Source organism: Cynara cardunculus (assembly GCF_001531365.2).
Source record: "Cynara cardunculus var. scolymus isolate 2C chromosome LG 13, CcrdV1, whole genome shotgun sequence".
In the NCBI taxonomy this organism is placed as follows: domain Eukaryota; kingdom Viridiplantae; phylum Streptophyta; class Magnoliopsida; order Asterales; family Asteraceae; genus Cynara; species Cynara cardunculus.
In genome coordinates, this window is record NC_037540.1 from 4147814 (window position 1) to 4164840 (window position 17027).

The 17027-nt window shown below is 28.7% G+C and overlaps 1 protein-coding gene across 1 annotated transcript; it reads left to right on the forward strand.

The window, feature by feature from the left end:
* Positions 1-5117: 5117 nt before the first annotated feature.
* On the forward strand, positions 5118-9082 carry LOC112524535 (pectinesterase). Its single transcript, XM_025134391.1, has 2 exons — positions 5118-6153; positions 8119-9082. Exons 1-2 carry the CDS (start codon positions 5256-5258, stop codon positions 8808-8810), a joined length of 1590 nt encoding a protein of 529 aa, XP_024990159.1. The 5' UTR covers positions 5118-5255; the 3' UTR covers positions 8811-9082.
* Positions 9083-17027: the final 7945 nt, after the last annotated feature.

A 17027-nucleotide genomic window follows, 5' to 3' on the forward strand; every position in this document is an offset into this window, starting at 1 on the left:
TTTAATAATATAATTTTCTTATAAAGATAATAATTAATTTATTTTGTTAGAACTCGATAATTATCCTAATTATATTTTAAAATAAGATGTTTGTCTTCTATTTAATTATGTTTATCCTCAGTTAGTTACAGGAATTCAAACATAGAGCTTTAATAAATTATATTTATGCATAATTTACTTGTAATCTTGAATTTTAAGTAATATGCATCAATATACAGTACTTTATACATAAAAAATGGTTTTTAAGAGTTTTTGTCAAATGTTTTATAATATAGTATAGATACAAAAAGAAGTCATATGAATTGTTAACTTAAACAAGAACTTTGCATATCTATTATATGAAAATATATCATATAAAATAATGTTATTTTAATTGTTTTACATATTCGAAATGTTATGTGTTAAAGTGAAAGATGTGGGGTTATTTTAAATAAAGGCATAATTAACAAATGACATAATGTTATGTCGATTTAAACTTAGGAGTAAATTTAATTTCTAAAATCTTAAGTTAATTTATGGCATTTAATCATCGATTGATCACAATTGATTTATTACCAATTTAACATTAATTTTACAAAACGTATAGAATTTGGTGCTATTTTTCGTTTAATTAATAATAAAACAATCATTTTTTAACACATGTTAATTGCATTATATTTGTGTATGTTTATTTAAAAAATACCATTTTTTCAAAGTTAAATATTTAAGTGAGAGAAATATATGAAAATTATTATAAGTAGAAAACAAAAAGAATAAATTAGTGTAAGCTTAATCCGCTCAAAACGTGACCAACAACCTACAAAAGCTACAAACACTGATGTGATGTGAATAGTGATGGTCAAAAACCGGTTCCGACCAGGCCAGTTAATCGGTATCAAGCTTTCTCATAACTGGCCATAACCGGTTCCGGCGTAACCGGTCTCGGTCGAAAATGGTATGACCGGTCAAGGTACTTCATAACCGGTTATGGGCCGCCGGTCCCGGTCCCAACCGGTCCTGACATTAAAAATAAGATTTTTTTTAACTTTTCTAATGATATATATTTTTAATACATTATAAAATTTACAATTGGGTCACTCAAATACACTTTAAAAATGCGTTTTAATATAATTAAAAATACATTGTCTTATAAAAATAAATTATAAAATTATTTAAAAATACATTTATTTATAAAATTATTTGAATTTTCGGGCCGGGTCGGTCCATAACCGGTCTCGGTCCCTGTCCCACGAAATTACCAAAAACTCCAACCGGTCCCAGTTTTCGGTCTCATAACCGGTCCTTACCGGTCCCGGTCCCAGGCCGGGTCTGGCCGATTTGGCCATCACTAGATGTGAATGACATCGTAACATTAAAGCTTAATTTATTTCGTGACTTGGTTTTATAAATACTGATTTCTATTTAAAAACAAACATTTATCAAAGTTATCTTAATTTCCTCTATTTTTAGATTAACATTTTTGTGTTAATACTTAATAGGGTGGATTTACAACTGCAATAACAATGGACTAAATTCCCGAAGTTATGAGCCCAAATATTTGTGGCCCACAAAATTACATCCAATGACGATGGCCCAGAGCAAAGATTGGCATCACATTGAGATCGGGCTTAGATTAATTTTGTACAGTATGTTGTTAAATGAAATTCTGAAGATCGGGCTTAGATTAATTTTGTACAATATTTTTTAATAAATAAACTATCACACTTTTAAAAATTAGTTAATTTTTTTAACAAAAAATGATTACATTAACCGACTAATAAAAGTTTTATGATTTATTTTTATTTTTAAAAAAAATTCAAAGTCTTAATCATTTAAAATTGTTTTTCATTCAAAAAAACAATTTAGGAACTAAACCATTCAAAATGATAAAAATTCGTTGGTTTTTTTGAACTTTTACCGATAACTATCATAAATGATTACTTGGTATAATTTACGTAAATTTGTTTTGTAGTTTTCAAATAATTTTCTTAATAGAATAATTGTTTTAACACAAAATACATTTTTCGCAAAAATAAAAATAAAGTTGCACGGTCCACAACTCACAAGTCTTACATTTTGAATAATTAGCATTTGAAAACATTATGACTCGTGACTTTACAAGCTGCATATATTCGGCCAAAGAGGTCAAGGAATCATAAAGATTTCACATTTTGCATGATAAACTAAATTAGGGTTTGTTTACCAAACACAATTACTTGGTAAGTACTTATCGATAAAATTTAACACTACTACTTATTTATTGGGTAAGATTTTATTCCACCAAAACGATATTGTATGCAATAATTTACCCAGTAAACACTTACCGTGGTAACAGTCGTCATTCTCACTTACGGGTAAGATTCATGGTCCTTGTCTCGCTTTTACTGGGGTAAGATTTTTGGTTCTTATCATATTCATCCGTTGAGGTAATAGGACTTGATAAATGCTTACCCAGATAAGCGTTTGGTAAACAGCCTCTTAGCTTTTAAAATTTTAAAATGGTTATTTAGTATTTTGTATGATAAAAGCTTCGGAATAAAATGACCACTAAAGAGAAAGTGGGCCTCACTCTTCTATGGTCGATATACTTAAAAAGATATGTGACTTTATTTGATAAACATTTGAATAAAAAGGTTGATTATCAGTAATTTGACTGACTTCAAATGAGATTTGTCTTTTTTTTAATTAACCTGAATATTCTGCTCATTATGCGAGCCGACTAATCTTAGGATAACCGTCTGCTTTACAGATAGTCCAGAGTTATCGTATTTAAACCTTCGTGGCCACAAAGAAAGAGATTTGTCTTTTATAACCCACCTGTGAGAGACATTCTAAAGTTAACATATACATACAGAGATGAAATAGATTGTATAAGTATTTATACACATGATACAATATACAAGCTGTTATGCCAAAAATACCTCTTAAGCACATAACTTATCCAATATCGTAAAATTTCGGTTTTCCAATAATTAAATAAAGAATGCGTTGATGATACTGACAAAAACAAAGGTTACAGTAACTAATTAGCGGTGCTGCTTGTATTTAAGTGACGTTAGAATTGCTATGTATATGTATACGTGTCGAATTTGTGATACGTAAGACCCTTAAACTCTCACAAATGGACACCAACTTCAATTCTCCATGCATTCATTTCACTGTAATTAGAAGAATGACGCAAAATTACGGGCTCAAGACATTTGGCATGACACGAGTCAGTATGTGAAGAAATGGGTGCAAGTGACTCACCATCTTGGCTCTTTCATATTAAAATTAACCCAACCCAACCCACCCATGCACCCAACACAACATTCTACTACCACTTGGTTCTTCAAACAAACACCTCAGACACAATTAAGTGGAGGCCTCAGAAAGTCTGTAAGTATATATCTTATGTTAGTTGTTTCATTTGATACTTGATGTAAATGCTCTGAATCATGCATACGTTTTTTAGGTCCAATATTAACCAATTAAAATCATATATATATATATATATATATATATATATATATATATAATAAATTATTCACCATTTTAAGAAAGTTATTCTCAAAACAAGCCTGTTTAAGCATACCTAGTTTTGGGCATAGGTAAGTAGGACAATATGTTTGCCAACATTTATGGCTACAAGAACAAACATTCATAGGGAAAATCTCCTTAAAGGCCTCATATTTTCAAGATTGTAACATATATAAATCCACTACAACGAAATGTAGTTATCAAGATTTCTTTAGACAATCGCAATAACGGAATTTAATCGCACTAGATGTCATCATACGCTCGCCATATTTGTATACACCATTTATTTTTGCACTTGCGTGATCGCTTGGATTGATTTGTGCGTTATTTGTTCACGGGTCGTTTTCAAGGTCCTAGTACCAAAAAGATCAATGCTTGTTGCATAAGTAGTATAAGTTACTTTATCCATTCTTAGCTACAATATGGAAATAGATGAGGAACACAACTCTTTGTGTTTTGGCAATCAAAGAGATAGCGTACCATTTGTGAAGCATACATGCAGTTTTCACGTTCTTATATATTTCTCAACTCTTGAAAAATATGAAAATGGAACACACATAAATAGAAGCTGAACGATCTGTAATTAACCCTGTGATCCTTTTTGCTAATCGATCACTTGGTGGCTTGACAAATGGACCACCGAGTGCACAACACATTTGAAAGAGGATGTTGATATGGACAATGGGTGTATGTTGGCTCACTTGATGGCTTGACAAATGGACCACCCGGTTTAGCACACGTATGAAGAGGATAATGACATGGACAATGGGTATCTGAAAGGTTAAGACCAAGTGGCGTAATAGAAGATTGACAAGAAGTAGTGTATGTATGGTTCACCTAATGCCCATAAAGGACACAAAAAAGTTCATATCCAATCGAGCCTTTCACGAGTTTATCCTTTAGGTGTAATCTCATTTTCAAAACCTCCCAACTATGTATTACAACCTTCATTTTCTTTTTATTTTAATTATCAATTACAACAAAAAGGGAAAGTTCATTTTATTCATGAATTATTTTATAATGAATATTCTTAAACATTCATGAACATCATTTATCATAAATATCGCGACTTTCATTCGATTTTTCATACTATTTATCATGACTAGCATGGTTGCTAAATAAATGAACTTGTCGGATAAAATAAGTGCCTACTATATATTTGTACATGTTTGAGATCGTTCGTCACAATCATGAAATCGTTTTTAAGTGTTATATCGATACGTTAATTAGCTAGCGAGCTACGGTGCTTGCTTCCTGCCGATTTTTTCTATAAATAATACTTAACCTTTTGGTATGCAGAAGAAGTCAAGCAAACCTTGTTAAAATTGTTATTTTCTTGTTGTTTGATGGAATATTCAAGCCAACCTTTTTCAATTGGTTTTAACTGCAGGCATAGTCTCTTACAATGGTTGATTGCAGTCAAACACTGGCTGCTAGATGATTAACAAGGGCGTAGACAAATTAAAAGGGAAGTGTTTGCTAGTCTTCTCACTTTTTTGAATTAATTATTAATTATATATATATCATTAACGTTCTAATTATTGCAGATATTATTATCCAAAAATAAAAATATCATAAAAGAGGGTGATTAGATAATTGACAAGTAATCAGATAACTAATTAAGGAAGCTTCATGCCCGTAGTCCATAGATTCTTTAATTGCGTATCCATCATGCATGGCCTATATAAAGAAACTCTCCCTCTTCTCATTCTCATATCATAAAACCCTTTTACAAGAGATTTATCAGCTACCAAAGTATGGACTTTTACTATGCTTTTTCTTTCGCTTTTCTTCATGTTCTTGCAATCCTGTTCACTCCTTTAAGAGTCGTTCATGGCTCCACTCCTACCACCACATTCTCTGTATGCAGTCAAACCCCTCATCCTGAAATTTGCACTTCTTTGATTGGGAAGACTAGTAAACAAACCTGGTTTGAGGTTCGCCAAACCACCCTTGTGTCTACTTTGGCTCAAGCTCAGCATGCCCATGAGCTTGTTTCGGCTATGGACCTGAGTTCTTTTGAACCAAGGGCTAAGTCTGCTTGGGTTGACTGTATGGAGCTTTATGAGGACTCGGTTTATCAACTAAATCGTTCTCTTGGTTCTGCCAACAGTAACGATATCCAAACATGGCTTAGTTCAGCCTCTACCAATCATGAAACATGCCAAAATGGTTTTCTTGATTTCAACTTGTCTTCCCATCTTCACACTTTTCAATCTTCTTTAAGTGGCTTCTCAAAGTACCTTAGCAACTCTCTTGCTATAAACAAAGCCGTAGCTCCATTAGCTATAAGTCCTGAACAGATTAAAGGGAGAAGACTCCTGGCAACAAATAAATTCCCAAAATGGTTGTCAATAAGTGATAGAAAGCTTCTTGCAACCCCCTCCGGTGCTACCTCAGCCAATATAGTGGTTGCTCAAGATGGTTCTGGTAACTACAAGACCATATCCGAGGCCGTTTCTGCTGTGCCTAGCCTTAGGAAAGGAAACTCGAGATTTGTCATATACGTGAAAGCCGGTGTTTACAAGGAGAATGTAGATATCAAGAAGACGATGCAGAATTTGATGTTCGTTGGAGATGGTATGGGTTCTACAATCGTTACAAGTGACAAAAATGTGCAAGGTGGTTCGACAACTTTCCGGTCAGCAACCTTTGGTGAGTCAATTAATTTGTCACATATTTTTTTTCTTCGACCAAATCATGCATCAGAAAATCTTTATGATATTTCAACCAAATGTCATTCTCATGTTTATAAATATCCCTTGCATGTCATCTAGCAGTTGATGTTATATGTTCCATTTAGTTAAGGAAGACTTTAATACCATAGCATATACATACATACATACATACATATATATATATATATATAGCAAGAACTACAGAAGTCCATACCATGCATAACATGAAAGTGACACGAGATTAAAAAACATATCGATACATTTATCGTCATTAAATTTAGTTATATAATAAGTATAAAATAATATTTAAGATATGTATTTTGCAACTATGTAAAATGGGTACTTCAAATTTTGCAGGGTTTAAATGATATAATATAAATTAACATAACATGTTGATCATCCAGTCTTTCACAAAAATTCAGAAATTATTTTTTGTGTTTTCTTTAAATATTTATTGAATTTCCAGCTTTGTATGAGAGACGAATATGGAAATATAAGTCGATATGACATTAAAGATTTCGAGGTTGGAGATTTTATATTTATTAAGAGTTAAATCAACAAACGGTTCAATCATTTTTTTTAAAGTATAAAATATTTATATACAACAAATAGAACAAATAAACTCAGATACCCTCCTCACATTTGGTTGTTTATAATTTTTCGTTAATCTTATTTGCTTCATCTCGTAATATTTCATATATATATATATATATATATATATATATATTTGTTTAATCACAAAAATATCACATCTTACTTAACAGTAAATTGATAAGTTTCTTGTAATTAGTTTATTTTTAACTAACTTATGTATTACATCCTTTTCATGTTAATTAAAATCATAGAAAAGTGGACTAAGTCAATATCTGTATTTGTTTGGATTTAGTGTTAATAAATAAGGCCCTTAGTCACTTAAAATGGAAAAATAAATTTATGCTATATATATTAATAAATTTATGTCATACAAATATATATAGAAGATGTTTCAAATACAATTCATCACATTTGTACAACCAATGCAACTCAGTCAATTGAGATATTTATGAAAATAATGAGAGTTGATTTATTATGATTTAAATATTTATGAAAAATGATTAAGGTTTAATAATTATAATCAATATTTTATATTCAGAAACAATAAAAAAATTTATGAAATCACATATTTATCAAATTAAATGAACGGTTAAGATTGTGTTGTATTAGTTTTATAAATATAAAGGGTTGTATTATAACCTTTATATATATATATATAATAAAAAATGAAATGAAATTATCATTTTCCTATAGGGCCGATAAATAACTTATTGGTATTATTTTTTTTCTTTTTGATGGTTTCATATATCAATAGATTTATTTTCAATCTTTTTAATGATTTTTTTTACAAAGGTATATAATCACCAATTAAAATTGGCTTTTTAATAAAAAATATTACAATAAGTTTATTAAGATGTTTTGTTTTGTAATTAGTTCTTAATAATTTTGTTATACACTTAAATTTAAAATAAATGGCGTATTGTTTTTGTCTTTTAGAAATCATAACATTAATTTATATATGGGAATGAAACTCACATCTCATGCTTAACCTTTGACCTTTAGACATATGGGTTATTAAAGACCCTTTCACATATGCTCATAGTTTTTTTTTTTTTTTTTGTAGCGTATTAAGAAATTACTCCCTTGTTTTTTAGTCCAGAAGTACCTTTATATATTAAGACATTTATAAATGTCAGTGCTTGTTTGGTTCCACCAATTTAAAGATTATAAAATAATCTATTATAATAATATGTTATTGTAATGTTTATTATAAATATTGTTATCCACATTAAACCATTATTTTAATTATATTAATTAATAATTAAACACACACTCAAATCAGATGTCTATCAATTCGGATAAGCTTTTCTTTCACTTATATTATTGTTTTATCCTGGCCGTTGACCAGCGGTTTCTGGAGCTGGGTTCATCGCTCGAGATATGACGTTTGAGAACACAGCCGGACCAGCACAGCACCAAGCCGTGGCCTTTCGGTCTGGTTCAGACCTATCGGTCGTCTACGGGTGTGCCTTCAAAGGCTATCAAGACACACTTTATGTCTACTCTGGACGTCAATTTTACCGCAACTGCCAAGTCTACGGGACCCAAGATTTCGTCTTTGGGAACGCTGCCACAGTTCTCCAAAGCTGCAATATATATGTTCGAAAGCCGCTGGGTGGTCAGAAGAACACCATCACAGCTCAGTCCCGAACCGACCCTAACCAGAATACTGGCATCATAATACACAACTCAGCCGTCATGGCTGCTTCTGATCTGAGAGGCTCAGAGGGTTCGTTCGGGACCTATCTTGGTCGGCCATGGAAGCAGTACTCGAGAACGGTGTTCATGAAGTGCTCTCTTGATAGCCTAATCAACTCTGCTGGTTGGTATCCATGGGATGGTAATTTTGCTTTGAGTACACTGTATTATGGTGAATATATGAACACCGGCGGTGGTGCCGGCACAGGTGGTAGGGTGAAGTGGCCAGGATACCATGTGATCACGAGTGCCGACGAGGCAACAAAATTTACGGTTGGGAATTTCTTGGACGGTGGGTCTTGGATTCCGGGGACCGGATTGCCGTTCACTGCCGGGCTATGAATATGTACAAAAAATTTCTATTATGTTATGTCGTTTTCAATATATATATATATATATATAAAGTAGGGGGGATTATGGTACTTTTGGTTAACGATAAGGACTTGTAATAAAGGAGGGGTGGAAACGTCATTACATGTAGTTTGATAGTATTTGTATATATCGAAAAGATACAAGGGCATATTACGTACATATTGTCCTTTAGTTAAGTTTGAAACGTGTATTGAGATTGTTTACTGCTTAGTTTGGCTTTTAATATATAGAAAATTTTATGAGTTCTGTTTAAATTAGGTATAAAATAGGCATGATGCATTAAAGTTATGCTTAAATATTGAAACTTGTGAGAGTTTGAGTTTAAACATAGATTTGTTTAGCCATAAAATGTAACATTTGGACTTCAGTTGTTTCAAGGGTACCGAAGGTACAAGACTCTAATAAATTCGAGTCAATTGTTTGTGTATGCTCACTCCGATTGCGTTGTTCTTATAGGGTTGAGTAAGGTTAATTGTATACTTGTAATTGACTAATTTGCATAATAATGTTTAAGAATTAAGAGGATCTAAAAGAATTCAAATCCTGCTTGAATCATGTAAAACGTTGGTGCGTTTCCAATTGTTGTGGTATATTTCCATATGAAGAAGGTTCATCTAAGTTTTTGGAAACAAATATATTCTAACAAGGCAACATGTACATACATTTTTTTTGAAGTATCTATAATAATATATTTTGACAACTATGTAGATATAAATATATCATAAATTTCTGAAAATAAATAAATTATATGTGTAAATGATATAGCGTTGACTATTATATATATATAATTCAATATGGATATAGATGGATGCGTACAATCGTTATCTATGTATGGTAGAATTTATTGCTATTGTTGGGGAGGAGATTGAATCGAAGGCATCGAATACAAGATAAAATATAATTTATTTATAGATTATAACGATTTACAATAATTAAATAAGTAATTGAATATATAAGGTGCTGACTGAAATGTGTCATGGTTGATCCAAATAAAAGAGTGGTCGAAGAGGAATCAAATTAATCATGCATGAAAAGTGACAATATAATAATTTAGGGGTGATAGATATTTTTATTAAGTAATCATTATATTATTTAATAAAATATATGTTTATATATTTTAATTAGTATTTAAGTCTAAATATGTATTTGATATATTATTATTATTATTATTATTATTATTATTATTATTATTGTTATTTTAAATGTACACTTAATTTCTTATCCGTGATATTAATTATATAAGTTTTGTATTTTAATATAAAATTTATATCAAAAGACAATTAAATAACTAAACAAAAAGGGAACAAGTATGAGATATAAGAAGTATGTTGGGAGACTAATTTATATATATATATATATATATAAAATAAAAAATAGTAGAAAGAGAAAGTCAGAAAGTAAATGATAGATTAATAATGATAGAGAAATAAATGTTTTTAATGATAAAAAGAGGAAAGAACAATAATAGACACACGTAAAAAGCTATAGAATATAAAAAGGTATTCTTATAGTAACAACCTCATTTATTTAATATTTCAGATGTATGTGAAGTCCATAAAAAATTATTAAAAACACATGAATAAAAATGAAAATATAATTATAAATATAAATATATATATATATATATATATAAATAAATTGGTGCCTTGCAGATTCATTGTCATGGCGTGCCCGCTATACCCGATTCGCTTGTGTTGCTGATGGTAATGATATGGTGGATTACAATTCTATAATTAAGTATTTTATATTATATATTTTCAGAAAATATAAAATTGTTACGTTGTAACGTGTTTAAAAAATAAATACAATGTTTTTAATATGTTACTAAAAATTTAGGAATAGAATCTTTTTTTATTGAATCCTTGAACAAAATATTAACTTAAATATTCAACCCGTTATGCGAGCCAATTAATTCCAGAACAACCACTTGTTTTGTGGGTAACCAAGAGTTATCGCATTTGAATCTCAATGGCCACAAGAGAATTTTTATTTTTTATTGGATTTGAACCTGAGACTTCCAGATACTTTTGACTTTATTAGAGCTCAAGTTCAAACTAATCAGACACCACCCTTGTGGTTGAAGAAAGAAGAGAGAGGGATATTATAATAAAACCGAATTTATATGACGTAAAAATGTTTAAGTATCAATAATTTGTGTTATAGAAATTAAGTTAATATGACCAAACCATTAGGTGTCATATATAAAAGCGTTGCAATAATTTTAACAAGTTTTTTTAACACGTTGCAAAAATAAAGAGTTTGTTATCTTTTTATAGGACATTTTTTAGAATTGTCAACAAATATTTTTATAGAACACTTGTTTTTATAAGACGTATCTTTCAAACAGTGTCACAAAAAATTAATATGATGATTTACTTAAAAATTGTCCTAAAAAACTTGTTGGTCCAAAAGTATCTTATAAACCTACTCCATGCAATGTTATAGGACCATAATTGCTTAATCTTATGAACCTAATAAAACAATCTATATATTAAATCAGTTAAATAATTTTGATATCTTATAAATCCGGTTTTTTTTAGTTGGAAACGATAGATGGTGATGGTGCTAATGGTGGGGGGCAGAGAGTATGGTGGTGGGGCGGTGGGTAGAGGAGGCAATGAAGATGAAAAATAGCGAAAATAGGAAAACATGATGAAAATAAGAGAGATGCTTAAAAAGTTTGATGGAGCTTCTGACGATTTTGTGTTTGAACTTCATGTTCTTGTAGAAAGTAACGTAGCTCTACGTATTCAAGTCACACACTTTGCGAAACAAATATGGTGACATTATTGATCAGAAATACGTACAAAAATAGCAAACGTTAATTAATGATGTAAAGAAACAACTTAAGTTGGAGTGAGACTGATTAATGATTTGTCATCGTGTTTGAAAAGTACAAAATGGAAAAAAGAAGTGGAGGACCACAAAATTTCGCGATATAGAGAATGTTCCGAAACAAAACCGTGAGGGGAGACTTACAAGTATTTGATGCCGGTCAACGAAAATACCGTATAATTTCAGATAGGAGACACTTGATACATATGTTTCTTTCGAGGGTGTATTGCCGAAAGTATTTATTCAATATTTAATTGTTTATGGAAATATATAATACATGCGTTAAATACCAATAAAGACAGGTTTATTAAAATCCTAACAAGTTTATTACAACCAATGCAACCCAATTAATTGAGATATTTATGGAAATGATGAGAGTTCATTTATTATGATTTGAATATTTATGGAATATGTATATATAGAGGTTGGTTATTATACAACCCTTGACATTTATGCAACCAATACAACTCAATCTCAACCGTCCATTTCATTTGATTTATATGTGATTTCATAAAAGTTTTGATTGTTTCCTAATATAAAGTATTGATCATAATTAATGAACCATATTCATCTTCCATAAATATTCAAATCATAATAAATAAACTCTCATTGTTTCCATAAATATATCAATTAATTGGGTTGCGTTGGTTGTACAAATGGACATGGTTGTATTTGAAATATACCCTATATATATATATATATATATATATATATACACATACACACACACATACACACACACACACAGAGGAGCGATCAAATGCAAACAACTCAATTTGTACAAACCGTGCAAATCACCCTTATACATCGATTTCATTGTTTAATCTTATGAAATTTTTTCATGAAATTATTTAATCTTGTGAAATTGTTTCATATAATATTTTTTTGATAAAGTTGTTTCATATAATATTTAATGAAATTTTAATGAAACTGTTTCATGTATTTCTCTAAAATTAAAATAATGAAGATGATAATATCCATGATTAACACTCTTATCAATAAAAATGATTAATCAACCTCTCGTAATTACAAAAAAATAAATAAAATGAAAAATTATGATTGGTTAAATGAGGTTTTTTATGGTTTGTACAAATAACATGGTTTGCAAAGTAAACCTCCTTCATATATACATACATACTAGAAGGTACTCGCGTAATACAGCGATATATATCTCGGTTTTGATGTGTCATTTTTATTTCGTCTCTGTAGATGTTCTAACATGGTTTTTATATGGTCTTTGAGAAAGATATAATGTTTTTATTTTTGAATAAAATATAAATTTAAATATATCCTAAAATTTCGAAAATAAGTAAATCAATATTGGTATCAAATTAACTATTTGAAGGTTCTTGTTTTTTGTGTAATTTATTTAATATAATTTTTTTATAATTTATTTCTGATTTAATTATATAATATTTTTTATAAGGATAACAATTAAGTAATGTTAGAACTCAATTATTATCCTAATTATATTTTAGATTTTTTTATATTTAAAATAAAATATTTATCTGCAGTTAATGACACGAATTCAGACATGAAACATTAATAAGTTGTATTTACGTACAATTTATTTGTAATCTTGAATTTTAAGTAATATGCATCAATAAACAATATTTCATGCATAAAAAAATTGGTTTTTAAGAGTTTTTTTCAAATGTGTTATAATATAGTATAGATATATATTTCGCAATATTTATATACCCATAAAACATGTATCTCACATCCATCTCAAAATAAATACAACGATTACAAAATATAAGCCAAAATTGATTTTTTGATATATAAAGATATTCTAAAAAATTTACATTATTAAATGCAAAAATTAATAATCAAAAACAATTTTCAAAAGGCATGTCTTTTAGCTATAAGATTGATTTCCATGAAAGGAATATTAATAAAGAAAGTAAATTAAATTATAAAATGTAATCTTATGTGGTCGAAAGAAAAGCCGGGAATGAAGTGTCACACTCAGATTCAATAGCAAAGAAAAGAAGCAAGGCCAGGCCCGCTACAACGAAGACCAAGATGACGCTTGGATGGCACTCGATCGGTTTTCTAACTCATTTATTTTACTTTACTCGAGGCCTTTCATTTTCTGCTTTTAAAACGTTTACGTTTGATTGGTTAACATAATAATACACATTTAAGTTGACAACTTGTTGAGTTTAGTGGCAGCAAATTCCAATGCCTTGTGGGAAAATAACAAAATAGTAAGTAAAGCATGGACCATGTACCCTTAGCCATACATAAAGTGCAAGAAACAAATTTTAAGTCCATTTCTTGATTAGCCATACCATACATCAAAGTGTAAGAGACCAAGTCTCAAGTCTCTTTCTTATCACATCTAGTATTAATATATGAATTTAAAGTTTTATAGAAATATTTATGTGGATTCTATCCAAATGCGTTACACTACTTTAAAAAAATTTCCAAAGTTTGCTTTTCTAACACGTTTTTGTTATATTAAATAATAATTTTTGGGAATGAAATTAGATAATTTAATAGAACTTAAAAAGTAAATTGTATTAATACTCTTTTTATATAACACTTTCTAAAAGGTGTTCTAGAAAGCAAGTTTTGTTGTTACAGAGTCTAAAGAAAATGAAATATGTCAGAGGAATTTTGAAATCTGGATAAAAAGAGTTAAAAACAAATCTGATTACTTGTTTGGTCAATGGGAATTGGAATACATATCGTTAAAATAATTGGAACATGTTTGTTTAGTTTGTAAAAAGTAGTTTCAGAATTGGAATGAGATGATGATAACGGACAAAAATACCCATTTTGTGATTTATTGCTAAAATTACCATTATTAATAAAATGTGTAAACTTAATAACAATAATAATAATATGAGATAATAATTACAATGATATTATTATGATTATGAAATAATAATAAAGAAAATATTTTATTATAAAATAATAGTAGTAATAGTAATAGTAATTTTATTATTGTTAAATCAAGACCATTATGTACATGTATTATTGTTTTTATTAAACAATAATTATAATATCATTATTAATAACTAGAATGGTACTCGCGCAATGTAACGAGATATATCTCGATTTCAATGTTTCATTTTATTTTTTTGGTCTCTGTCGATATTATAATACGAATTTATGTGGTTTTGAGTAAGCAATAATGTTTTTCTTAATAAAATATATATATATATATATATATATATATGAAGATATCATAAAAATTAAAAATATATAAAAGTTTTCATTTTTTATGTAATTTCTTAATTCAATTTTTTTATTATAATTTAATTTATGTTTAATAACGAAGTAATTTATTTTTGGTTTAATATATATAATTTTTATGAAGATAATAACTAAATATTCTGTTAGATATCAATAATTATCCTAATTATATTTTAGATTTTATATTTAAAATAAGAATTTTATCCTGTATTTTATTATATTTATCTACAGTTAGTTACACGAATACAAACATTGAGCTTAATAAGTTGTATTTAAACACAATTTACTTGTAATCTTGAGTTTTAAGTAATATGCATCAATAAGCAGTATTTCCAGGGCCGGCTCTGGCCACGTGCGGCCGCACAGGGCATCAAAGCCTAAAGGGACATCAAATTGCCATTTTTTACTAGTTTTGAGTTTAATAATTTGAGAATTGGCCAACTGAATTTTCGACTATAAAAACAGGTCCAATGCCTAGTAGTGATGAATATTAAATGCTCATCGTTGGAAAAAGTTGGAAAAGTTTTTGTTTGTATAAAGTTGTCTGTATGAATTAATCTGTTTGTATAAGTTAGAAGAGTTTTTGTTTCGGAGAGTTTTTTCGCAGAAGTAAGGAGCGTTTTTTTAGTTGGAAGGGACATGTTTGAAAAAAAAAATTTGGCTTTCTATATAAAGCTCCCCCTAGAAGCTTACTGAATAAGTTACTTTCTATATCATTAAGCCACTACGAAACAGTCATGCATAGTTGAGTGAATAAGCTGTTAGTTCCATTAAAGTTATTAAGCTGCTAATAGATAAGCGTTTAGTCTTTAGTCGTTAAACCTGTAACTTTTAAGTTTTACAATTTGCTAACTATGACAACAGTTTGGATGTAATTTACTATTTTAGTTAAAAACTAATTATATTTTTCCTTGTCTTTTAAGTTCCATATATTGAAGTAAAGTTTCTATTTTGCTAATTTCAATAATTGAAAAAGTAAAACTGGAAAAGAATGAAGCACGATTTTAATCCAAGATTTATCATTTTATATTTTGTATTGGGGGTTTTGCTTTTTAGGTCCTCTCCATCGTATTTTTTTAATTATAATTAATAAAATTGAACATCGGGATGAAATACTTAGCTTGAACATGTTCTAAATTCTTTAAAGGATTGCATGTTTCGTTGTTTCATTGACTTAAAAAAAATAGGCTTAGGGGAATTTTTTATTATTTTCGCACAGGGTATCAAAAATCTTAGGACCGGCCCTGAGTATTTCATATATAAAAATAGTTTTTAAGAGTTTTTGTCAAATGTTTTATAATATAGTATTGATAAATATTATTATTACTACTATTTAATAAAATAATAATATTATTAATGGTAATAATAAATATTGTTAATGATACAATAATTTTTTTATTAGTTAAAGGGTAATTTTATCTTCCAATATCAAATGGGTGAAATGAAATTCATTTCCATCCGAAATGCATGGTAAATTCTGCGATTTGTGGAGTTCACGGGATTTTTAAAGAAATTCAATTTATTATCTTTAGACTAACCAAAAAATATGAGATGAATAATAGGTTGTTGTTCTATTAAGGTTATATTTGATATATTAGTTAATTTGTGGTTGATAAGTTAGCTGATGACTGATAAGATAGTTGATAAACTGAATACGTTTGTTAAAAACTAGCTCATAACCTAGTTAAAAAATGTAAAAAAATGACACGTTTAAAAATTAATAAATTTTAATAATTCGTAATGTATTTAAAATAATTCATTAATAATATAATATGTTAGTTAATACAAACCAGATGGTAAAGAAAATTAAATAATAAGATATGTTAATTAATTAATATATTTTAATTTTTTTTTTACTTATTATATATAATATATAAAAAATTTGAAACTCCCTCTATCCTCGGTTATTGCTTACATGACAAGCAAGTTATTGAGAGCTATTTATGCCAAATACTTTTAAGGGGATAAAACAAGAAATTGAATTTGTATAACTAAATATAATTTTTAGAAAAAATTAATGATGATTTTTAATAGCCATTACATATCATATAAATAAAAACAAAGTTGGTCGACTTCATATATCTTCGTCAATTAATAATTTCTCGAAAAATAATTAATTAAATATTTTATTAAAATATTTAAAAAGAA

Excerpts from the sequence above, each read along its gene's own strand:
- LOC112524535 (XM_025134391.1), top strand. The coding sequence starts at position 5,256 with ATGGACTTTTACTATGCTTTTTCTTTCGCTTTTCTTCATGTTCTTGCA. Across the intron at positions 6,154-8,118 it reads TTTCCGGTCAGCAACCTTTG|CGGTTTCTGGAGCTGGGTTC; the intron begins GTGAGTCAATTA and ends GCCGTTGACCAG.